Source organism: Lonchura striata, chromosome 2 (genome assembly GCF_050655825.1).
Source record: "Lonchura striata isolate lonStrDom1 chromosome 2, ASM5065582v1, whole genome shotgun sequence".
Taxonomy (NCBI): Eukaryota; Metazoa; Chordata; class Aves; order Passeriformes; family Estrildidae; genus Lonchura; species Lonchura striata.
Window position 1 is genome coordinate 122,619,837 of NC_140704.1, and position 24,251 is coordinate 122,644,087.

General features: G+C 42.9%; 2 protein-coding genes across 3 annotated transcripts in view; one reads left to right on the top strand and one right to left on the bottom strand.

The window, feature by feature from the left end:
* Nucleotides 1-80: 80 nt before the first annotated feature.
* On the bottom strand, nucleotides 81-23,021 carry LOC144246340 (uncharacterized). Its single transcript, XM_085561613.1, has 4 exons — nucleotides 22,927-23,021; nucleotides 17,014-17,206; nucleotides 3,786-3,875; nucleotides 81-3,034 (listed from the first exon to the last, which is right to left on the bottom strand). Exons 1-4 carry the CDS (start codon nucleotides 23,019-23,021, stop codon nucleotides 3,029-3,031), a joined length of 384 nt encoding a protein of 127 aa, XP_085417739.1. The 3' UTR covers nucleotides 81-3,028.
* Nucleotides 16,606-24,251, top strand: part of SGK3 (serum/glucocorticoid regulated kinase family member 3) — a 56,421-nt gene continuing 48,775 nt past the window's right edge. Inside the window, exon 1 of one of the 2 annotated variants that reach the window (XM_021555605.4) lies at nucleotides 16,606-16,867. The gene's annotated coding sequence lies outside the window, so the exon portion shown is untranslated. The remainder of the gene's footprint in view (nucleotides 16,868-24,251) is intronic. The other variant, XM_021555601.4, reaches the window with a different exon arrangement.

A 24,251-nucleotide genomic window follows, 5' to 3' on the forward strand; every position in this document is an offset into this window, starting at 1 on the left:
CCACGCCGGTGGCGCACGCGCGGCGCCGCAGGGGCGGACGGGAGTGATAGTTTCCTTCACCGCCAAGGCCCGATGTAGGGAAGGGATATATGTGCCATGGGGACACTACAAAGACCGTGATGCCATGCGGCGGAGAGTGGGAGGGCGGGGGAGGAGCGAGCCCCGGCGGGGTTGCTGGGAAGCGTAGTCCGCGGGCGGGTGGGCCGGGAGGGACGAGCGGGCGCTCGCCTGCGCTTGTTGCGCTTCCTGCGGGAGCGCTGGGGGTGCCAGTAGGGTGTGAAGTAACGCCCCACGTGTACGTTCTGCTCTGTCTCGCTCAGATGTCGGTCTGAGGTGACACCCCACGTGTATAGTCCCTCTCTGTGCCCCTCGGGTGCTGGTTTGAGGCAACACTCTACGTATATCCTCCTCTGCGCCCCTCGGGGGCGGCTCCGAGGTGACACCCCGCGTGTGCATCCCTCCTGTGCCGCCTCGCCGCCCGCTCACGCCCCGCAGGAGCAGCGGGCGAGGCTCCCTCCCGTGCCAGCCGTTCCCCCGGCCAGGCTCGGGGGGCGGGAGGCTGCTCAGCCCCAACAGGGGCGGGGGCCGGCCCCAGCCTTCCCCTCAGCGCTGCCGCTGAAGGGGAATCCGAGCGCCTCCGAGGGCTCCCCGGGCACGGAGGTTGCCAGAAGCACGGCAAGCAGCGCGTCCTGCCAGGCAGAGGGCACACGGGCTCTGACCCCGCCTGTGCCCCGCCGGCTCCGCAGGCAGGCCGGGCGGCGCGGGCTGCGCTCCCTTTGCGCTGCGCGGGGCCCGAGCTCAGCCCGCCCGCGCCGCGCTTCGCTTCCCGGGAAGCCGCGCCGGGCTGCCCAGGGGTCAGCTATCTGCCCGGGGTGTTCCCCGGCTGCCGGCTGCTGATAGCGACCGAACAAGGCTGACGGAGACGCCAGAGCGAGCTGCTAACGCGAGTGATCCCTCCAGCTGGTGCTACGCAAGGAGATAATGAGGGAACGGAGCTGGCGCTTACGTTATCTCCAGTGGCCGTCTGAAACGATACTTCTTTTGCCAAAATGAAATGGAATAATGTTCACAGCTTCCAACCTAATTGCAGGGATGGCAATGTGTTCATGTGGAGAGCTCAAGGAGGGATGCTGTCAGCAAACGGAGGAGTTAAGCTCTCTGAAAGCCATTCTAGGTAAAGATTTGTTCTTAAATTAAGGAAAACAAAAGCTGAATGTCAGAGGACAACGTGGAACCTCACAGGGTATTTCCACGTACTGGTGACCTACCCCTTTGAACACAAGGGCAAAAAAAAAAAAAAGACCACTTCCTCCCTCTTCCATCACCCTTTTTCTACCAAACCATCACCTGGAATTTACATCCCAAGGTCTCACCTATTCTACAGTCACTCAAATTATCTAAAATTAGAATAAAAATCATAGAGATTGTATCAGAGAGCTAGTATTGTGCTTGTACTTTCCAATACAAAGGGATTGAAAATTTTCATTTTCATTAATCCATGAAAAGTAATTTATGCGTCTGACATTTAAATGATAAAGATTCAGATGATTAATACATACAGAAAAAAAAAATCTATTTCTGTGCTTTATCACAGGCTTAAGAAAAAAAAAATGGCTCCAGGCCTGGCCCTGTGACAGACTGAGCACTGCCACCTTCCAGTGACAGCAGCTGAGCTGTGCATGCTCATTCCCTTTCAGTTTCAGTAATTTGTCAAGCACAGAGAATATGTGTGTGTGTGTGTGTGTGTGTGTGTGTGTGTGTGTGTGTGTGTGTAAATGTATGCATTCCACAGTGTAATTTTTAATCTGATCCTTAAAAATATGTGGCAGGTTTGAAGAAGAAAAGATGAAAATTATGAGACAGATTTTCATTCTTGCCTGCTACTAATACTTTTTAATGTGTATGACAGTAAGGTAGCAGCATCACCAGCTCCACAATCCTGCCAATGTGCCTTGTACTTGGGGATAAATCAGCAGTCTGTGCCCATTCATTCCTTAGTCTCCCCTTCATAAGTAGCAGGAACGCAGTAAAAATGCAAATAGGGAAGCCTCTGTCCTCTGTGAAACTGTGTGGCAGCTACTGAGAATGGGCACCATTCAGGACATCGTCCGGTGACAATCCTGTGCTAACCCAGCCTGCATTTTGAAGAAATGTCAAAAAAATTTTTCTGTAACATCGCTGGCCTCTGGAGCAATCCAGTTTTTCACATATGGGAAATAAACACTTCTGTTACCATTTAATAGTACTTTGTAGTAAATAATAGAGAGCACTCTGATGAAATAATTCACTTTAAAAGCCAATGGAACTTATGATGTTTTGTTTACTTCCTTCAACCAGATGTTTTTATGAAAGCACTCTGACTGTAAAGTCAAAAACATTTCTCCTTTCTATTCTTTACATTAATTTCACTGATAAATTATATTCAGTAGAGGAATCTATCTTTTATGGTGGCTTGACCCTAATTAACGTGTATGTTTTTGATTAATGACATTTATAAGTTTTCCAGCTATATGCAGACTTAAGATCATGATTGATTGCCCAAGCAATTTCTGCAACAATAAACTTTCATTACAGAATCTTTGATAAAAATCACAATTCCCTGGCAAACTAATAATTTATGGAAATTAAATGCATCTTTATTTAAAAGCTTTATACACTGTATCTGGAAAACTGGATAAGGAAGTTCTGTGTTGTAACACTGAATACAGATTACAGAAGTAACTAAATCTTTAAGCAGTCTTAAAGGAAAATTCAGGAAATAGAGTGTCTGCCTTGTTAGTAAGTACCCTGCAGCAGAGAGTGGCAATGAGTCCTACCAGAGATCATGGCACGAGCCATGCTATTTTCACAGGCAAACAACAACATCACAGTCAAGAAAGTAGGATTGAAGATCACAATGTTTACAAAGTTAAGTCTATTTGCAATGGGTCAGAAGAGTGATTAATTGTCAGCATCAGGACATACCTGGACTCGTGCCACTTCGTTGATGAGAACCAAGCACTGACAGTCAACGTACCGGGCATTCATTTCAGGCCTAGGATGGAAGATGTAAAAATTTCAGTTTGATCTTCACCCAGTGGTATTCTGTCTCTTCTTTGTCATTTACCCTCAGGAAATGGGTCATTCCCAGGTCAAAGCAATTATTTTTCAGAGGCACTTGTTTCTTTGGAAAAGCAGTGACAGAAGTTTCCAGCTAAACAGAAACAAAAGGCATGCCAAAGATCAGATCATGATAAACTACATGTTCTGTGTTGTTAAGAAGTGAATGTTACTATCAGCCTTCAGCTACACCTCAGCATGCTCTTCAGAAAGGACAGCTAAAATCTGGTGTTTTCTTCATTGAAACCCTTGCAGAGCTGATCCTGCCTGGCCTGCAAGACTAGCAGTTTAACCTGACCTGGCTCTGAAAGCTCTCTACATGGACAGTCAAGAAAAGAAAATAAAGAAAACAAGTGTGATCTAGAAGGAAGATGGCAATATCATCACACCCCACAATGAATGCAACATTTTTTTATTTAGATGTGACAACCTAGCATCTAAAAAGCATGTGTAGATCCACAACTGGATTGTACTTATGATATCATAAGTACTATTAGCAGTACCAGCTACAAGGAGAGAACAACAGCATGTGCTCCACTGCACAGAGCAGCTTTGAGTGTTGTGTGGGCTCTTTACTTCTTGTTCCTCTTAAGTCAATTTGGCACTCACTTCCTGACTGCTGCCTAACTATGTATCTTATTTTGCCCATCACCTAAGCAGGCGTTGTTAAAAGCCCAAGCACTCACCAGCATGCTACCTGTGGAATTTGGAGGGATGTTGGTCATAGGCCTCCTCATCTCCTGGTCCTCAGAGGAAGCGTGCAGCTCAGCAGTGTTCTGGAAGGACAGGAATGACCACTGAGCAACTTTGGCTTTCAGGAACCTTTGGGTTAATTAATAGTTAGTCAATGGCAGTTAGAAAACAGCACCTGACTTATCCTGGGCAGCTGGGCTGGTAACTCATGTCCTGGATACATCCAATTGAATAACTTCCATATCCCTCTTCTACTGCCTTCCAACAACCTCCAAAATTAAAAATTGTTTTCCTTCAGTGCTTTCACAGAGTCAGAGCTTGAACTGCTGCCATCGCACCAGGTTCAGCAACTCACACCACTATTAGATGTTCTATGTTAACATTGATGTCATTCCTACATGAGACCAATTTTGGGCTGCTCAAAGTGTGGAATGTGTGTTAGCAAAACATGAATGCATTAGGAAAACAACATGAAAAGTGAAATACTGGGCAGAGCTTCAAGTACTAATTACAACCATCCAAATAACCCGCTCAAAGGCTTTGCTGCAGCAAAACCAATGTTCCCAATGGTGGTTCAGGTACAGCCTAGTCCAGTGAGAACAGCTCTACAGCTGACTCTCATGCTGGGTCAATCTCAGCATCTAAGACAAGCTGCTCAACACTGGTTTGGGATTGTTTACCTATGCTTTCCTTTTATTTCTTGGCTCAAAATCTGGTTCTGAGGCCCTATCTTGAAAACATTTCAAATTGATTTCATATGCAAACTCCTCTGCAAAGTTAAAGCCCTACATTTTTTTACTTTGAATATTGCTTTGTGAATTGATGTCAGCACAACTGGCAAACAAAATGGATTCATCGTGACTGTCAGTGTTCAGGAACTGTCAATAGAAAATCAATCTTTGGGGCAGTAGACTGTTACAAAAAAGGAGAATGTAAGTGTTAGTAGCTTAGATGTGTAACCTGATCATATGGAATCAATCCTCAATGGCAATTACTGTGAATGTGTCTCTGTTTTCCATAGTGCTCTGTCAAATACAAATTGAACAAATGGTACAATCCCATTACACTAAAAGATAAATGCCTCAAAATAAAATAGGTTGAGCAGCTAACACACTCACTGCCCTATTGATTGGTATGTTCACAGTGTATGCAGTCACTGATCTCATCAGCTGTTAAAGGTTTACTTAAATCTGTATAATAATCTCGTGTACTAAAGCATCCCAATTAACTGTCTGGTTCTAAGTAAAATTCTCCCTGCAAATAACCAGCTGAAAGAATGAACAGCATTTCCAGTACAGAAGAATTCCAAGTCAAGAATATAAATGGGGGACAAAGACATCAAATGCTTCTTACAGAGAGCACATAGCAGCGATGCCTGGCTTGTGAGTATGCTTCAAGTTTGGAAGCATTTCACAGGTTGACAGCCTGTGTTTTTCAGGTTGAAGACAGAAGAGAGAACCTGATATACAAATACAAAATGGCAAAATGGTGGGAGTGGATCAACAAGCTGAAAAAAAAAAAAAAGAAAATCAAACAAATCCACTCTATCCTTAAATTTTCTCCTGAGGGTTTTTAAACTAGATATCATAACACTTCAAATTGAAACCAGATGAACCCTTCCAACTGGTTTTCTGCCCTGTTCTTTGGCAACTGAGCTGAGCATAATACCCCACCTTCCAACATGCACAAATAGCCTTACCACCAGTAGCCAAATGTTCTAATAGTTTCTAGTTTTCTGACAGCTCAGAAGGTTCTTGGTCCTTTACACACCTATAACGGTCTAAACTACAGCTCTTGTGTTCATTAATTAATTACAGTTCACTAATAACATTCCAGTAAGTGGTATCCTCTACCGCAGCTCCTTGTCTTGGATGTGATTTCTAAGTATTGAAATAAGTGAAGACAAGGTTTGTGAAACCAAATAAACAGGGCAGGAATTTCTTTGAAGAACAGCTTTTTCTTCTCTCTGATGTAAAACCATTGACAGTAACAATGAAGATGTACCATCTATTAAAAAAAATATATATATATACTTTTTTTGTCTTTTAGAAGTATTTTCATGTTATAAACGCATTGGCTTCTATAATGGAAAAGGCATAAAGTAACTTTTAATTAACTCTTGTCTTTCACTAATTTTATCAGGAAAAAAACCCAAACAAACAAAAACAAACAAACAAACAAACAAACAAACAAACAAAAACCAAAAAAACAAAAATCCGAACTAAACAAACAAGAAACCAAAACAAAAATCCCACCAAATTGCTCCAGGGGGTTTTTCCATTTCTGGTTTATAGAACTTATTTCCATAAAGCTATGGATGGCGTTTACCGCTTTCCATTCAACGCTGGTAGTCCGAACGCAAAGCTCCACGCCAGGAATCCCGCGGGAGGGACGGTGTTGCTGCCTTCGGCTCTGGCAGTAGGTGTCAGCAGAAGCTCACCCAAGGAACCTTCCCATCCCGGGAAGAGCCGCGCTACACGGATGAGACATCAGTGCTGTAAGGCACCTCTGCTCCTCTACTTTGTCACTCTGCTGCCTTTTTCTGACCAACCAAATAACGAAAAGCAGCGGGTCCAGCTGCGGAACATCCTACACGGCTGTACACCGCTGCAAATAAGCAGCACGAGCTTTGCTTGCGCACTGATCATTCATTTGCATTGCAAGCGTGGTGGTTCACAAGATAGGTGATGGTCTCGAAGAACATTTTGTGCTGGAGAATGACAGGACACCCTGATTTGCACATTGGGAACGTGAGTGCCTGTTCTGAGGTCCGGAACTCATCAGGCGAGTGGATCAAGTAACTGCAGAGGAAAGATTTTCCTTATGGCATGACTTTACTATAGAGCACTGCATAAGGATGATTCAGGGGATAAAATTTTAAGGAGAGGTTTCTCAAATAAAATAATACTAAAGTCAAGCTCACTACTAAGATTAAGAGCCATCTGCAGGTACAACAGGACAAAGCTCATTCACAGGTAGAAATTTTGAGAGAGATTCTGTTGTATGTCAGGCCTCCTATTGGGAAGGCTTTCTAGATTTGAATCAGAGCAAATCTAGGTGAGTAAAGTAAAGTGTCAAAAAAGTTACACAACTTGAAATAACAAGAGAGTGAAAGAAAGGAAACTTCAATACAGCATCTTTGAAACTCTCCACATTTCTTGATAATACTGTGTAAAGGAACTAAAAATCAAAAATCATTCAGAAAAAATCTGAGGTTGCATGTGCCCAAGCCATCTCAATCCAAGGAACAGTAAAGTGAAGAAAAATCACTTCTGTTAAACAATGATCTTGACTCCAAAACTCAAAAACAAACAAACAAACAAACAAACAAACAACAACAAAAAAACCACATGGCAAAAAAGTCCACTAAATCAAATTTTCACAGAGAAAGCAGGATAGGGAAAAAAATCCAATGATGCAGCAAGTAAGATATAATAAAGGGGATATAAGGAGAACACTGCAAGTGCATTATTTATGTTAGGAACTTTTGACAATGCCAGCCTCTCAGTTTTCTCTCAGAGCAGAGCACATACAGGAGAAGTGATAGTTGTCTGATCTTGGCATTCATGAGTTTTGTATTCTCTCACATTGCACTTTACAATCATGCTGGCAGAAAATGTACTGATCTGATACTGCTGTGCTAGATAGAAAAGCCATGATTATAGCAAACTTATGTAACCACAGCATATGCAGAGCAGCTGGTCACTACCAAATTGTAAAACCATATCAAAATGAGGTTATGCAGGCATCTGTCCTCAGTCTGTTCATTAATTACATGCAAGATTATACCTATCAAACTTGTGAGAAACACTGAGCTAGAAAGAGTTGTAAGCACTTTGAGGGAGAAATGTATAGTTTAAAATTCTCTTGTCAAGCTAGCAAAATAAATAAGATTAGAAATCAGCATACATAGTATTTTATTCTCACCTATAATCACAGGATAAAGAAGTACATTTATTGGAAGCATTTTTCAGAAAGGATCAGGGCATACAGTGAATCACAAACTGATTGTGAGTCAGCCACGTCATATTGTTATGAAAAAGCAAAGCCTTTTAAAGGATTCAGTGAATGGGTGTCACAGGGATACAAAAGGATCAACATGGCAACTTGCAGCAAGCACAGTGTGTGTTAGTACCTCATTTCAAGAAACACGAGAACCAACAGGGAAAGGTCTAAGATTAATCAACAATAAAATAATAATGATCTAGAAAAAATAAGGTTGAGAGAAAGAATGGATGTTGTCATGTAAGCATGCAAGAGCAAGGTAACTGAGGCAGATAACACAAACTGTGAGTCAAGATCTCAGTAAAGAATCATGATAGAGAAATAGAGAAAATCAGAAAAATATGTTAGAGATAATATGGCTTCATGAAAAACAGTCTGCTCTACTCACAGCCCTTTCCTATTTGTGAATATAATTGATAAATCCACTCCTCTGATGGTTAAGCTTTGTTCACCTCCTGTTTACACCAGGAGTAGCCAGCCAGCGCTCAGGGTAAAATTTGGGGAAGTGCTCCTGACAAAGACAAACAAAAACATTCTACATTGAAAAGAAGAAAAAAAGGAAAATGATAGTTTGAGAAAAAGAGACTGAGATATTACCTTCTGATATGTGGGTTAGCTGAGCTCTAAGATTTAGCTAGTGCTATAGTAACCTACAGAAGAATATTTGACTGAAGCTGTTACCCCTTCAAGAGCATTATTTCCAACTTGGCTCTTCCAAAGCACTTCACTGGCTCTCTGTAGTGTGGGGAAAAAAGAAATGCATATGAAACCTCTGATACAGGGAGACACCTAAGCAGTCTGTCAGAGTGTGAAACACCAGCTCCTCAGGAAGGGAATCCCAACAATCCCTCTTCCTTGTTGCACAATACCAAACTCCTCAAAGAAGGCCTTCTGCAGGTAAACCTACTACAGTTGCCAGAATAAGACAGAGAAGAAAGTAGAGGATATGTAACTGCACCCAAAACATTGTCTTTCAAGTCTAGGTGTAGGAAAGACAAATAAATCTTTAGGAACAGATAGGATCTGAAAATTCTCTGATGTGGAGACCTGTTTTTACCACTGGTTTAATATTGATTTAGGTTTATATAATCCCTACTTTAATTATTGTGCCTCGGTCACTCCCTAGACTCCAGACTCATCCCAAACAGACATTTTGTAAGCAGCCATCTTCTATTGTATGCCAAAGGATTTCTCATCAACTTCCAGCAGCTGCCACTAGCAAATAAACTACCTCAGATGCAGAAAGCTATTAGTGTTTGAAATATGCTCTACTGACAGCAGATCCGTGGACTGTTGCTCAGAACACCTGGAACACTTGCTGGGTCTTTCCTGCTGGAGCTCTACAAAAGTTGATTACAAAATGGATGCTTTTAGACTAGAGTTACAGCACACTGAAGACTCCAGGGTACAGTAGATATCTCTTACTCACTTGCACAGTTCAACTACTCTTTCATTGTATGCTGACTAAATTTCACTATGCTTATGTCTGTGTGCAAGATTTATAAAAAATAGTTACTTCAGTTCTTTCCCATTTTGCCCTATGGTAGAGATGTCACCCATTTCCCTAGTCTGGTTGCATCTGAATTGCATTACAGGGCAGAAAAGTTCATAGAACAGAAGACACTAAAGATGAGAAAGCAGAACAACAAAACTGAAGGAAAACAAAATTTTTATTTCCTTTTTAAGTTGTACTCTTGCTATCAGCAGAGCTGGAAAGATTGCCTGTCTGTGATGAGCAAGCATTAAGTAACAACACTTCCAGCTGACACATATATAAAAGAATTCACATATATAAACTTTAGTAACCCTTTCACTTCACTTAGAAATGGATTACAGCTTCCTTACAGTCTTGTAATATTGCCCACTCAAAGGGTTTATTCTCATCTTTTAAAAGTTTTAGACCCTAACTCCTATATTAATACAGCTAGGAATACCTCCATGAATTTGTGGTAGGTTTTGAGATTTTGTATCTGTGAAAGCTATTGACTCATTGTGGCTACTTCCTGATAACTCATGGGAAACATGAGGTAGGGGTTTCCATGTTCCCCAAAATGGCAACCACAGCTAGGACGGAAAGGAAAAAGGAGAAGAAACAAAAAACCATTTCATTAAATAAATTTGTTTTTTAAGTGGGATATTTTCTTAAACTGAAACTTTGGTAAGTTAATTCAATTTAATCTTCTTGGAAACTTACATTGTTGTATCACATTACACTTCCCCCCCCCCCCTTCCCTTTACCACTAAGATTTAATCCCAATTCCCTTTTATACAACTGTGTTAAGAAGCAAAAGTAGACTTGGGGTTTCACTTAGGATGTCTAATTTATCATCTACTTAATTTTTACAGTTTGCATTGAGTAAGATAATTATATATCCTCTCATATTTTGTTTGCTGTATTATTTGGATTTCTATTTGGAGGTAATTTGAGATTACAATTATGTTTCACCTTTGCAATACATACCATACTGCCCTTTTATCTTGTATCTTTTTGTAGAGAAATAGCTTATAATTCTTGGGTGCGTGTTTGAGAATTGTTATTTAATATGTTTAAAAGAAATAGTTTCAAATTTAATATCTATTTTAAATTTTTAATAATTTTAAATAACTTTTTACAGATTTGAAAAATATACTGTCTTCCATTATTTTAGCTAATTGTGCTTGCAGAGGTTGACTCTTAGATGCTGTAGCCAACATCAGTGATATTTCATATGATAAATAGCTCACAGTAGCAGGGATCCTGAATGCAAAAAATGGGTTCTGCTTTGTATGCAAAAATTTAACAGGCTTGTGGTGTGAATGGGATGGGTGTTACAGTGCATCCAGTAACAAAAGCTGAAGGGCAGCTAACCTTCTGGTCTAATTAACTTTGAACTTTACAGAGAGCATGCTAAAGCATGAAACAGCAACACAATATGCCACAATAGTTGAGTAAGAGGATATGACTGAGGAATAACAAATTTTGGTTTTGGAAGAAGCAAAAGAAAATAAAGTGTGATTTACCTACCTAGACAGAGGATATGATGCTTAATTGCATACCTCTCACCATTCCAGGGAAAGAACTGTACTTATTCACTTGAAAGCTGCTGCTAGTTATGGGCAAAGCAACAGTGCTTACATGTCCTGAAATATCCCCCACAAATTTGGCATCATCTTGCACCAATATTCATCATGTCTCAGGATGAAACAGCAAATGACCATTATTTAATAACAGCTAAGACTAGGAAACATGTCTCTGTTTACACTCATCTGCATATCTGTCCATTAACTCCAATCCTGCAAAAATCCGATCTAGATTTACTCATGACACTGACAAGTACAAACTAAAGTATGAAACTCAAAGCATGCAACAGTGTAGGAAACAACCAGCTTAAAGTGGTGGCTATGAGAAGAGTGACTCTACTCCTCTGTACCTGTTGTGACTTGGGTGTTGATGTAAAAGCCTAATGGCAATGCTTTGGAGAAGATGATTTTTCCTAGAAGGAACAATGAGAGATAGGGATCCCCAGATGTGATTTGGTAACTAAGTTCCTGGAACTCAATAAAGCATTTTTTTTAATTGACATTTGTGTTAAACTTTCATCTTAATTTCTGTGGCCCATGTTTCAAATGTTCAATAAAATGTATTATACTACCTTATTGAAGGAAAGCATTTTCAATACTATACCTTATAATTCTCTAAGCTAATTAGAAATATGAACTGTTAGCTAGACTCCTGAAGATGAACTTAATAATTCCTTCAGGAACTTGCTCTGAAAAGATGGGAATTTACATGCCTGAAGATAGGAGCCTCTTCATGAACCTGGAATCAGTGGCAGATGAGTCCATGTCACAACAAGCCTTTCTCATGATACGTAATAATTGATTTATTGCCTGGTTAGTATGTGGTTGTGGGGGATCTTCCCAGCCTGAGCATGTACTGTCAGGTCTGCTGAACAGAAAGCCAAGGTAAAAGGTCACCTTATATAACTCTGCTCTCTACCTCAAAACTTTTTAAACTTTTATTCCACTTGTCTTTAGCCAATCTCTATTTCTTTCATCCCTACTTTGGCTCATAGCCCATAGTGCTAGAGAGCTGGCTACAAGTCTCCATCAACTAACGACCACTTGTCCTTGCAATCTCTCTCCCCTCTGAAGTTCAGCCCGTGTTCTTACGTGGTTCCTTCATGTGGGAGGAGGCACAAGCAGGATGTATGAAGGCAGAATTGCTGCAGGGAAAGAAGTGCAGAGGGATGAAAGGCAGAGACATGCAAATAAGTGAAGCAAGGAAGAGAACGAAAGAAAGTATAGCAAGAAGGCAGAAGTTCTGGTGACCCCACAAAAGATGTTTCCCCTCCTTTGGCCTCTCATAGTAAGATGACAATGTATCATATCCCCAACTACTGAGTTACTACACAAAGGGTTTATTCTGACCTCTGTGCACCAGACTGTTGATACTGACAGGAGTTTTGTTATGCTTTAAAAGCAGAATGTCATCATCATAATCTGTTTTTTCTCTGTTTTCTCTTTCTGTATTGGTGGTGATTTTAGGCGTGCTGTTCAGACATTGACCAGAGAGTAGTTAAATAAATCAACCTGTCTGGAAGGATATGCATAAGGGAAGAAAACAAGCAATGGAGCAGGCATGAGGAAACCAATGAGGCACATCTATTAGCTTTGTTTGCTCAGCAGCCAGCCTGAGACTGATCTTTTAAAGATTTTCTAAGTTTAGTGCTTCCTAGTATAGAGGACATGACGTTAGGGACCTTGAGGGTGTACTTGTGTCCTCACAGTGGAATCCCAAAACAAGAGAAAAAAGCCATTCTTGTAGGAAAACTAAGATGGAAGAAAAGGCTGGCTGTAGTGGCAAGTCACTTTTTCCTTTGTTTCCTTTTTTTTTTTTTTTTTTTTTAAGAGGCTTTTACTGTATGTAAACTCTGCTTACATTGAAGTGGAGATGGTTAAGATTCTCTTTGATATTTTGGTTTTCTGCTGTGCCTGTACAGGAGTGCAATAGCCTGACTAGGAACAGAAAAGCCTCTGGAGGAAATAAAATTGAAAAGAGCGTGAACTTGCAGTTGCTCAGGAACTCCACCACCATGGCTGCAGTTGCACATGGCTGTCAACATGGGAACCCATCACCTGCAAGAGGCCCATGTCTTTCCCAGGTTGCCTAGTTTGTGCCAAAGTGTATGTGAAGCAGGAAAAAATTAATTATATCAGGTCAAAGAAGGATTTGTAGTGTTTTTACACACACACGTGCACAAAACAGACTAGAAGAGGCTTCCAGGACTTCAAACCCCTCAACTGATAAAATATTCTATTTACAGATGACCTTTTGTGTTCCTTTGTGCCATTTCTGGGTTCTTTAAAGTGGCAGGAAAACTCTAGAGTTTCTTGTTATTGTTAGTTAACTGAAGTTCACTTATGATGGATGCTTTCGAAAATTTTTAATTTCTGGTAAGGAATAAACAATACAAGTATACCTGGTTACAGCTTTGTAAATAGGAATTCTATGCACTTTATGCAGTATTTAAGAAGATTTTGAGATGATATATCAGGCTATAAGTTACCTTGGGGTGGAACAAATTTTTCCTTCTTAGGAAGCAGAAAGAACATTTTTTGTTTTTAGTTTTGTCCTGATATGGGAGAAGATCTTTGAAGACTTTCCTCATTCAGGTTCTTTGTGAGACAAGGGAAAGGAGGGAATAGTTACATCTATTATTCAATCCTGTCTCTGCTAATTTAATTCAATGCAGAAATAGGGTTCTGATACTGACAGGTAAATTCCTGAAAATCTAGGCCTTACAGGAAATGTTTAGTTTTGTTAATCAAACCCCTTCTCCCAAGTAATAATACACCTAGAATTACTTATCACTTTTTAGCATTACTTTTGCAAAACAGGAGTGGGTCTCTTGAGTGGGTCAAACTGCATAATCTTTTTGTCTGGAGATTTGCCTTTTGGAAGTTGTCCTGTAAATAGTTTTCTGTGTGACTGTATTCTAAATAATTACACATGCAAGGTGGATCAAGGACACCCGCATATGCTAACATTCAATGTGTGCAAGCCTCATGAGGAACATAAGGTTGGGATGATAACAGAAACATAGAATCATAGAATAGTTCAGGTTGGAAGGAACCTCTAAAGGCCATCTGTTGCAGATGATGGAGCATGAGGCAGGACCTTCCTGAACCCCCAATAAACCTCTTTCCCCAAGAGCAAACTTCAGAGATCTCTGCCTCCCTCCACCCACACCGTGCTGGAGCGTGGTATTCCCACAGCCATCTAGTCCAAACTGCCTGCATTGAACAGGGGCATCTTCAGCTCAAACAGATTGATTAAAGCCCCATCCAACCTCAACTTGAATGTTTCTACCAACGGGGAATCTGCCATTCACAGACAGGCAGCCTTTTCTAGTGTTTCATCACCCACATTGTAAAATATCTCTTCCTTATATCTAATCTAAACCTACACTCTGTCAGTTTAAAGCCATTATCCCCTGTCCTATCACTTCCTGCCCTTGTAAAAAGTTCCCTCTTCAGCTCCCTTGTAGCTCCCCTTTAGGTACTGGAAGATGCTATAAGGTCAACCTTCCTATAACAACCCAAACTTTCAGCCTATCTTCACAGGAGAAGTGCTCCAGCCCTCTGAGCATCTTTAAGGACATCCTTTGTCTGGACAAAGAGTTGTCGTAACAGGTCCATGTCTTTCCTGTGTTGGGGACCCAGAGCTGGATGCAGCACTCCAGATGGGATCTCATCACAACAAAGAAGTGGGAGAATCCCCTCAACCTGCTGGTCATGATGCCTTTGATGCAGCTCAGAAAACAGTTAGCTTTCTGAACTGCAAGCACATATTGCTGGATCACAGCTTTTCATCCACCCCAAGTCCTCCACACATCTGCTCTCCATCCATTCATCCCCCAACTTGTACTGATACTGGGGATTGCTCCAGGTATGGTGTCTTGCACTTGTTGAACCTCATGAGGTTCCCATGGGCCAACTTCTGGAGCATCTCCAGGTCCATATGGATGGCATCCTGTCCTTCAGGCCTGTCAACAGCACTGCTTGGATGGGTGTCATCTGCAAATTTGCTGAGAGTGCATTTGACCCCTTTGTCTATGCCACTGGTGAGGACACTGAAGAGCATTGGTCCCAGTATGGATCCTTAAGGGACATCATTTGCCACTGATCTTCACCTGGAGATTGAACTATTGACCACTGCCCTTGGGATGCAATGAATTTTAGGTGCAGTCAGGTGACTGTGCACAGTAATGGGTTAAAACAGTATTCCCACTAAAACATGGAAGCAAAATCCCTGGATGAAGAGAGGAAGTTTGCATGAAAACATAACCATCTTGGCAAGAACTGCTTATACCTACCTTTCCTAAAAGACATGGCTTCTAGCTGTTCTTTTTCATCTCACTCCTTTGCTTCACTGAAAGCTGGGAAGGAAGGAGCTATCCAAACTCTACTGAAGGGACATTGCAATTTAGGGATCATTCTTTTAAGATGTACTATGACAAACAGATTAACTATACTAGACCTTCCTACTGAGCTCATTCTTTGGAATTCACTTTTGCCCATACTATAATCTCTGTCTTCTTTCCAGCATCTCAGGATGCAAGAGCTGTTTCTGTCCTCAGCAGTCTCTTCCCTTCCCCTTATTACTATTCAAAGAAATTCACCTGTGTCCTGGTTGTGCTTGGAAAAATCTCCCTCACCTTACATCTTCTCACTGAGGCCTTCCCGGAAATTCTCATCACTTTGTGAGGTATCCAAGCTGGTGCCATCTCCTAAGGTGTGCCATGTGGGGACCTCAGTTGGCATACCCAGACCCATGAATCTGACAGAAGTGTTTTGAGACTGGATTGCACAAATCAAGGGTGAAGTGAGTTTTACTGTGCTGCATCCTGTGGTAACTTGTGGAGAAGAAAGTATGCCAGGAAGCATAGAAAAGCAGCCAAAAGAGAGATAACAAATGTTGCTTGAGACAAACTGATAACTATTTTTACCACATCCTGCTGTGAGAAATGAGCACTGAAGGTGATTATTGAGAAAAAAGAGGCAAAATAATGCCTACAGGACAGAGCGAGGAGGATGCTTCTGTACCCTAACTGATGTCTCCAATGTCCCGCTCCTCCATCCAGCCCGATTGATCTACTTTTGCCGCCCAGGCGGATAAAATATCGGCATCGAAAACCATCGTCGCTTTCTGTGCCAGGGTGGGAGAGCTTTACAGCGGACGGAACGGCGCGGTGCTGGGCAGGCTCCGTGTGTGTGCCGCTGGAGCACAGTTCCTGCCAGCTCCGTGTGTGTGCCGCTGGAGCGCAGTCCCTGCCAGCTCCGTGTATGTGCCGCTGGAGCGCAGTCCCTGCCAGCTCCGTGTGTGTGCCGCTGGAGCGCAGTCCCTGCCAGCTCCGTGTGTGTGCCGCTGGAGCGCAGTCCCTGCCAGCTCCGTGTATGTGCCGCTGTAGCACAGTCCCGCCAGGGCCTGGCAGCACCGCCAGCTCTCGGAACTCGCCCCGAGGCGCAGCCGGCGCGCCCGCTGGATGCCGCGTGTGCGGAGGACGGCGTCGCCCTGCATTATCTGCCGGTTTAGCCGGAGGATGGCGGTAATCCCTCCCTGGATCGCACATCCCGCGCTAGCCGGCAGCCGCGGGCTCTGCGGCCCTCGGGCGGCCGCAGCCGCGGGGCCCCGGGCGGGAGCGGCCCGGCCGCGCGTCCCCGCCTGACCCCGGCTGCCGCGCCGGGGGGGCGCGGGGCGGGGCGGGCCGGCGGCGGGGGCGGCACCGACAGCGACACCGACAGCGACACCGACAGCGACACCGACAGCGACACCGACAGCGACACCGACAGCGACAGCGACAGCGGCCCCGCCTGCGCCGGCGGGGAGCGGCGGTGGCCCGTGGGCGCCCGGGTGGGCGCAGCCCCGCGAGGGGAGCCCGTGATCCCGCGGCCGCGGCGGGAGGAGCGCGGCTGACGCGGCAGGGAGGAGGAAGCGGCAACTCCAGCGGGCGCACGGGCGCACGGACGGACGGACATCCCCGGCCCGCCCCGGCCGGCGGAGGGACGGAGCGTCGGAGGGAGGCAGGTACGCGGGGTGCAGCCGTCCAGGACTCCGTGCCCCTTCCCACGGCCGGGTAGAGGGAGCCCGTCCGGAGCCGCGGAGTTTCCGCGGCCGCGGGGACACGGGACTCACCCGGGGACACGGGACTCACCCGGGGACACGGGACTCACCCAGGGACACGGGACTCGGGGACGTTTCGCTTCCCGTTTGTTGCAGCCCGAAATCGCCGGCGTGCTTTGCCCGCAGCGCCGGCGCTCCCGCGGAGCGCGTTCGGCGCGGCCCTCGGCAGGCGCCGCGGCTGAGCGCGTTCCCGCAGGAAAGCGCCGCTCCGCGTGGGCGTGCGGCTCCAGCGCCTGGAATCCGCTTACGGACAGGGGCAAAGTGCTCGCGGGCGAATAAACAAACAAACATGCAGAAACTTCTGCTCCCCCCGCCCCCGCCCCTGTAATGCTAGATATTGTATTTGCAAAGAAGTTTTAAAATCATTTAATGTTTCACATTCTCCTCCCCGTTTTTTTTTAAATTCCCACCCTTCTCCAACAGTGTTGCCGGCTCCTGCTACTACTCTTGCCCTAATGTTTTTACTGTAGATGTATTATGTATATGCATACTGTATATGTATATGTATATGTATATGTATATGTATATGTATATGTATATGTATGTATATGTAGTTTTACACCGTATGTTTTATTTTGCATGGCTGGCTCGGTGTGGGAAGGGTTTGCTTTCTGTCTTGCAACTACGGACATCACCAAACTCCTTTTCAGTTCCACTGCTTAACTCCATAAAGACAGTAAAGCTATGCTGGAATCAGACATTTAAGAGGTGAAGAATGTCTGGGAGTTTACATTTAGAGCAGGTGAAAGAGCCCTTTTGCAGAGTCCTTCTGCCCCAGCAGGATGAGGAAACCCCGGTTAGCTTTGCTTTGTGCCTTGCAGAGGCAAAGCAGGGAACGTGGTTTGGGTCTGCAGTCCCTCTTCCTGGTGGTCTCTGTGCCAGAGACACAAGGGCTGGAATTATCTCTTTACTCCTTTAAACACCTTCAGCATGAGAGAAGGTTGGAGGCAGGGACAGCACTAAAATAATGCTTCCTCCTCCTGTGCACGAGAAGTTGCAAAGTATTACTGCTCCCTGCACAGATCTTTTATGAGAAGGTAAAATTCTGATGCAGACTTGAGGGATTTGAATTAAGGAGAGAAGCGGTCGAGCTTGAAGGAGTATACAGTAATACTCACTTGCATGACTTTGCTACTTGCAGTATGTCTGCCTCAGTGCTTTTGTGAGCATTGATCAGAGCTCCTTGGCTTCCCCTTGCTGAGACTTATATGCTCCTGCAAAGCTTTTTTTTTTTTTTAAATCTGAATTCTGTCAGGCTTTTTCCTTTAATTTTTGAGATTGTTTGAAGAGCAAAAATATGCACTAGTTGGCAGCAAAAACCAGTTAGTAATCTCTGTATTTCTCTCTAGTAAGTGCTACAGCCTCTTTATTACGTGGTCTAAGCATTGAAATAGCAGTGACATTTATGCTGGACACTCAAAATAGATGTTGACAGCCCTTGCATTTAATTTCTTTCATGTTAATCTAATAAATTCAGTATCTATTGTAATCTCCAAAGAGGATTAAACATTTCCTGAGGGAAAGTTATGCGGACTGGTGAATACATGGACTGCATCCAGAGTGCTGCAAGATGTGTAATTCATTGGTTATGTTTTTCTGAGGGGACCTTCATCCTGATAATCAGCAACCCATAGGAGTTGTTTCTTTTTATGATCAATGTGTGCATTCTCATTCTCCAGGGACAGGTATCTTTCTAAGAAGCCTGACAAAGCTGGATGTTCAAGTCTCATTGAACAGAAGTCTTCCAAAGACTTATGGGGGTACAGTAGTTGGGTGGTTCCTAGTCCACTTGGCTTATAAGATAATGTATTGCAGGGAGCTTATAGTTCAAGTTTTAAGATGTGAGCACTTTAAAATCACTACTCTGTTCATTTTCTGACTTGTTTAAAGTCAATCCACAAGTAGGTGGATAATTTGACTGTAATGGCATGTGTTTAAAATAGTGATCGGTGGTTTTTAATATGCAGAATTGTTTCAGCCTAGCTAGCTGGAGTAGCTGCAAGCCTCCAAGATGACTTGACCCAGCAACAAAATACTTCAGTTGGGTATGCTGAGGGCCAAAAATAAAGTCTATTACATAAAATGGCCCAGGTATTAGCAAATAACACTAGATGCAAAGCCTCTCTTGTTTCTCTTCAGATCTAGGGTTTATGATGGAAATCATCTGTCAATCTAAAATGCCATGCATGCTAATTGCAGGTTCATGTTAATCATCACTGTATAAGAGGGTATGTCAAATCCTATTTTCCTTCCCATCCATACAGGATAAGCTGATAATAAGATGTGATCATTCAGCCATATCCACACATTAGTTCTCTCCTGGGTTGTCCTCCCTATATCCCAGATCATCTTCCAGATGGTTTTAGTTTTATAATTTGCATGCAAGTAACTAGGGCTTTTTTGTCCCATGGCTACAAGCCCTTTTATATACAAATACCCTGCATTTTTTGCGTGGAAATAAAGTTCAGATTATAAATATTTGCAGTTCCAAATTATGTTTTTGTTTTGGCTGTCTAAGTTGTCATTAAGAAGAATGTTATTTTGAAGGAATATGTGCTTCCCAAAAGGAAAGTCACTGTTGGTTGGTTTTGTGACTTCGTATTTGGACATCCCTAAGTCATTGAAGAGTTATTCTGCTATGATTAAACCAAGGAACTTGAAATGACTGTAAATAATGTATGTACTTATACAGACTGAGCTGTAGTAAAGCAATATGTTGTTTTTATTTGAAGTTAGCTCTTTGAGTGTTTGTATTGAAGGATTCATTTTGTTTTAGTTTAAGTAGTATCCATATGCTAAAATGTCCTACAAAGAAAACACACTTTCCAAAGTAGAACTGAAGGGCTTCCACGTGCTGTAAGAACATTATAAAATATGTTAATCAGGTTCCTGCTTGCATTCCTAATTCTCAAACAGAATTTATTCCCCCAAGTCTTCCAAACCATCTAACACTGTGTCTGCCTGACTCTGAAAGTGTCTTAAACGTATTGGATCTCCTTCTTTGAGCAGAAAGTTCTTAAGCGCCTTATCTAGAGCTGCTGTAGCTGAGCATCAAAGCCCTGAGGAGATAAAGAAAGTAGGGCACCTGGCAAGCACATCGTAAACACACTCTCTGATGGATCACTTGTGTCTCAAAATGCAGCTGTGTGCTTCCTTTTGGGAGCACTGCCCGAAGAGGAGCCAGTGCTCACCCTTCCCTGAGAGCTGCTGGCGGTGGGATGTGTCTGAACAGCAGGCTGTGTTCTGGTAGCTGAAACCTGGGCTCCTGCTCCTTGCACCCGAGGGGTTCAAACCCACATCTTCTGTCACCTCTGCAGCTGTTGAATAGGCCAGCAGAAGGACACACTTTGCTCCTTGTGTTCCACCTGGGCCATCTGGTGGAAGATGCAGCAGGTTGCCCGAGGCTGGCATGAGGCAGCACCAGAACCTTGACTCTGTCACAGCACACACTCTGTCTGTGCCCTACTGGGAGGAGGGCTGGGATCTGGTGGTTGCTTGCTGGTGATGATTATCAAAGGTGAGCATTTCCATGACATCCTCTGTGTTTCAAGAGAGGATCAACACTTGACTAATTTCTGTAGGAGAGAACTGGGCCCCGGAGAACAGATATTTCAGAGAGCTCAGAGATCTGGAGTGGGTGATGACAGCTGGTTGTAGTCCCAGTTTAGAAGTTCAAGCCTGCAGGCTGAAGTGGGGAAAGTGTCCAGTGTTTCCTTCCAGAAAGCCCCATTTCCAGTGCAGGGAATCTCCATCCTGGGCCACCACTTTCACACAGTATATCTGTATGGCAATAGGTGTCACCCTGCCAGTTTTATATTATGCAGGTTTTTAGGTGGTGTTTTATATGTTCTGTGCCACAGATTTGTGTGTTTGTGTCCTGACCTGTAACTCCATTCCCTTGCCCAGTTCCGTGTTAGGATTCTTACTCCCTGCTCTTTAGCAAAGGAAGAAGTAAGGTTGTATCTTCATGTGACCTTTTCACTCCAGTTTCTCAGACACCCTGTAAGCATCATCTGAGGAGAAGAGGGAACTTCCTTATTCCCTCATATTTGAAACGCTTTGCTTTGCAACTACAGTTTTTTCTGTGGCTTAGGGCAGGAAAGCACCTGGGAGTTGGGGGAGTGTGGGTAAGCAAGATTGATGTCTACATTTATTTCACAGCTCCTTTATTCAAGGACATGTCACATCTTACTTCTTGGCAGTCTTGTTCGAAACAGTGAGGGCGACTGGCAAGCTGCTAGTGATGAGTGTCTTGCCAAATACTATTGCAAAATACTGCCAATGCAGAAGTTGCATAGCTTTACAAACTGTTATGTTTCTCTGGGAGTAAACCAAAGGGGTACCAACTTCTGATAATTTGCCTCTAAAGAGAAGTAGGACCAACATGCTTCCATTGCCTTATGAGGCACCATCATGGTGCTTTGCTGCCTGCTGTCTCTTCCAGCCCTTGGGATTAGTTTTCCTTTAATGGTACTTCTCCATATCTTGCTCACTGTTGTGAAATAACTGAGGAAACAGAAATATTTAAAACATCTTCACTATATCGTTAATTGCAAAATAATTTGTAGCAGACATTGGACCAAGGAAAGCTTTGCCTCTGATCCTGGACTCAATGTTGCAAATGCAGCAGGTGCATCAAAATAGATTTGCTGTGCCCCACAGAGTTATACCCCATATTTGTGTGTTTTTTGAAGAGCCATGCAACTGAAGTCAATTCCAACTATTTATCAGTATAATAGGACGCAAAATCTGTTATCTAAATATATGCAAACTGTGTGCCAATGATTGAGACCTTGTAACTTTGCTTTGAAAACAAGGCACGTATTGGAAACACAGATCTATTTTTCAGTAGCTATCTTAATAGCTATTTCAGAGCTTTGCATCATTCATCTGTGCTCAAATTGTTATTTTAGTGAGAAGACGGGCACCTGTGAAGATTATTGTCCCATGGTATTGTATATCATTTTGCACTACAGTGATATTTCTGGGTTCAGCTAGGAAGATAAGCTGAAGGCATAAGTGCTGCTCGTGGCTAAACATCTTAAATCATGCTGTTATTCTGGTTAGAAGGACACACACACAAGATGGTGTGTGTGTGTGTACCTCACACCTGGGAAGGTGGTGAGGTAACTCACCAGCTTGAGTGAACTCCTCGCCATGAGTGTTCCGACGGTGCTGCTCAGGGCTGTGTTTGCCTGGGTTTTGAAAACCTCCAAAGACAGGGGCTCCACAGCCCCCCTGGACACCCTGTCCTGGTGGTCAGTTATCCCTCTGGGGATTTTCCTTCTCATGCAATGCACCAATGAGTCTGTCTTGGGACCCTTCTCAAAGACATGGGAAGGCCACTGTTAGATGCCCTTCAAGCCTCTTCTCAAGGCTAACAAAATAAGTCCAGTTGCCTCCAACTCATCTAAAGAATGTGCTGCAGCCCATGACTGTCTGTATTTTGGCCTCTTCCATACCCTGTGTTCCTGCTTAAATGAAGGAATGTTGGATGCATGTGTTAGGATGCAAGTGTACTTGGTCTGTGTCACTCTGAACTAGTGTGTTTATATTATAATAGTTTAGGTTTATATTTTTGTTTGTTTGTTTGTAAATTCCCAGTGTTAGGTATTTGTGAACTGGGATCACTATCAAACCCTAAAGTATGCTTTATACTAAGTTTAGTAAATTACTAAGGACTGAGCATTCAGAAAATGAATGCTTTTACTCAACCATTTAGAACAAATGCTTTTACTCAATTGGTAGAATTTCCAGTTTATGGTATGTGTTTTGCTTTAATGCTGAAAAGAGCACAGACGAGGGACAGGAGGTAACTAAAGAAGAAAATAACTCCTGTACTCCCTTTGGATGGGACTTAACCATACTTTGCAAAAGCAAGATGCATTAAGTCTACAAGTTTGGAATGCTGCCAAAAACTACAAAACAGGGAAAACTTAGGATGATACAGAAATAACAACTACCTGGCAAAAGTACCCAGACTGTTAAATGCCTTGAAGACAAGCACATCAAAGAAGTAGGAGACTTCCTCCTCCTTGCTGCCGTAGTAGTGGTGCATCTTGAAAATATTAAAGTGGGGTGAGGGGGTTGAGGGTGGGGAAGAAAAAAGCTATATTTTCATTAAAAGGTAAGTAAAAAGAGCATGGAACATTAAGGACTACATAGCAATGCTTTATGAGAGGTAAGAAGTGAAACAGAAGGGGGTTATTTGGAGTCATAGTGGATGCTGATAGCTTAGAATCCAATTATCCAATTAGCCTCCTGATTATTTTTTTCTTTTTTTTTTTTTCAAATAGTAGACCCTCCTCTTTCATTTAAGCAATAAATGTAATGCTGTTAATTTAATCTCCCAGTACTCATGGTAAATATCTTGTAAATAATTATCTTGTTTTCATCAATTGCTCTTTAAAAGGGGTCATGTATTTTTCAGACTAGTGAAAAAACAGCATTTTAATATTTTAATTTCTAAATTTCACCCTGCCCAATCAGCCTTTGTTAAGAAACTATTTGTTGTGTTTGATAATAAACAGATGGAGTTTCTCTGTCAGGGAAACCCAAAACTGTCCCTTAGTTGTGTCCCTTGAAAATAATGTGGCACTTTGAGCAGTGACAGAAAACCAGAAAATTACTGTGCTCTGGTAAGAGAATGTGTGCTACAAAAATTTCAGCTGTCTTGGTGTAAAGTGTTTGCATCAAGAATGAACAGTGCTGTTTGCAATGAGGTTTTACATCTTGTGTGTGTACACACACATTATATGTAACTCTAAAGGCATATGCCAGATAGATTGGTTTAACTTCACTTTTCTTCAGAATTTTTAGGAGGTTGGCTGCCTCTTTGGTGCTCTTTTCATGTTAACTAACAGGTTATGTGGTGGATGAATAGGATTCTTTATAGAATTATCTAAAACCAGGCATTGATTTATTTGAAAACAAAGGGTTTCTTTAGAGCTAAGTTTAAGCTGGCATTGCCATGAATCCTAGAATTATTCTACATTTAAATGAGAGAACAGTGATGCACTTGTACTTGGGCTTTGAACAGCACAGAGCTGTTGACCAGAGACTTGGAGACTGCTGAGCAAATCTGTTTAGGTTCCTTTGCCGAAGTTTCCAAGCCTACTCTTCTCTCCTTACAGATGATGAGAAGCAAAGCTAAAAAGACACTATAAGTTGCACTGATCGGTTTGTTTGGAGGAAGGCAAGTTGTTTGCTGGTATGTGATCCAAAAATATATAAAATCCTGCTCTGTAGCAATCTGAACACATACTTTTTCTCTGTTTTGCTTTGGGGT

Excerpts from the sequence above, each read along its gene's own strand:
- LOC144246340 (XM_085561613.1), bottom strand. The coding sequence starts at position 23,021 with ATGCACCACTACTACGGCAGCAAGGAGGAGGAAGTCTCCTACTTCTTT. Across the intron at positions 17,207-22,926 it reads AGTCTGGGTACTTTTGCCAG|CGGATTCCAGGCGCTGGAGC; the intron begins GTAGTTGTTATT and ends CCTGTCCGTAAG. Across the intron at positions 3,876-17,013 it reads CCCGAGTCCCGTGTCCCTGG|AACACTGCTGAGCTGCACGC; the intron begins GTGAGTCCCGTG and ends CTGTCCTTCCAG.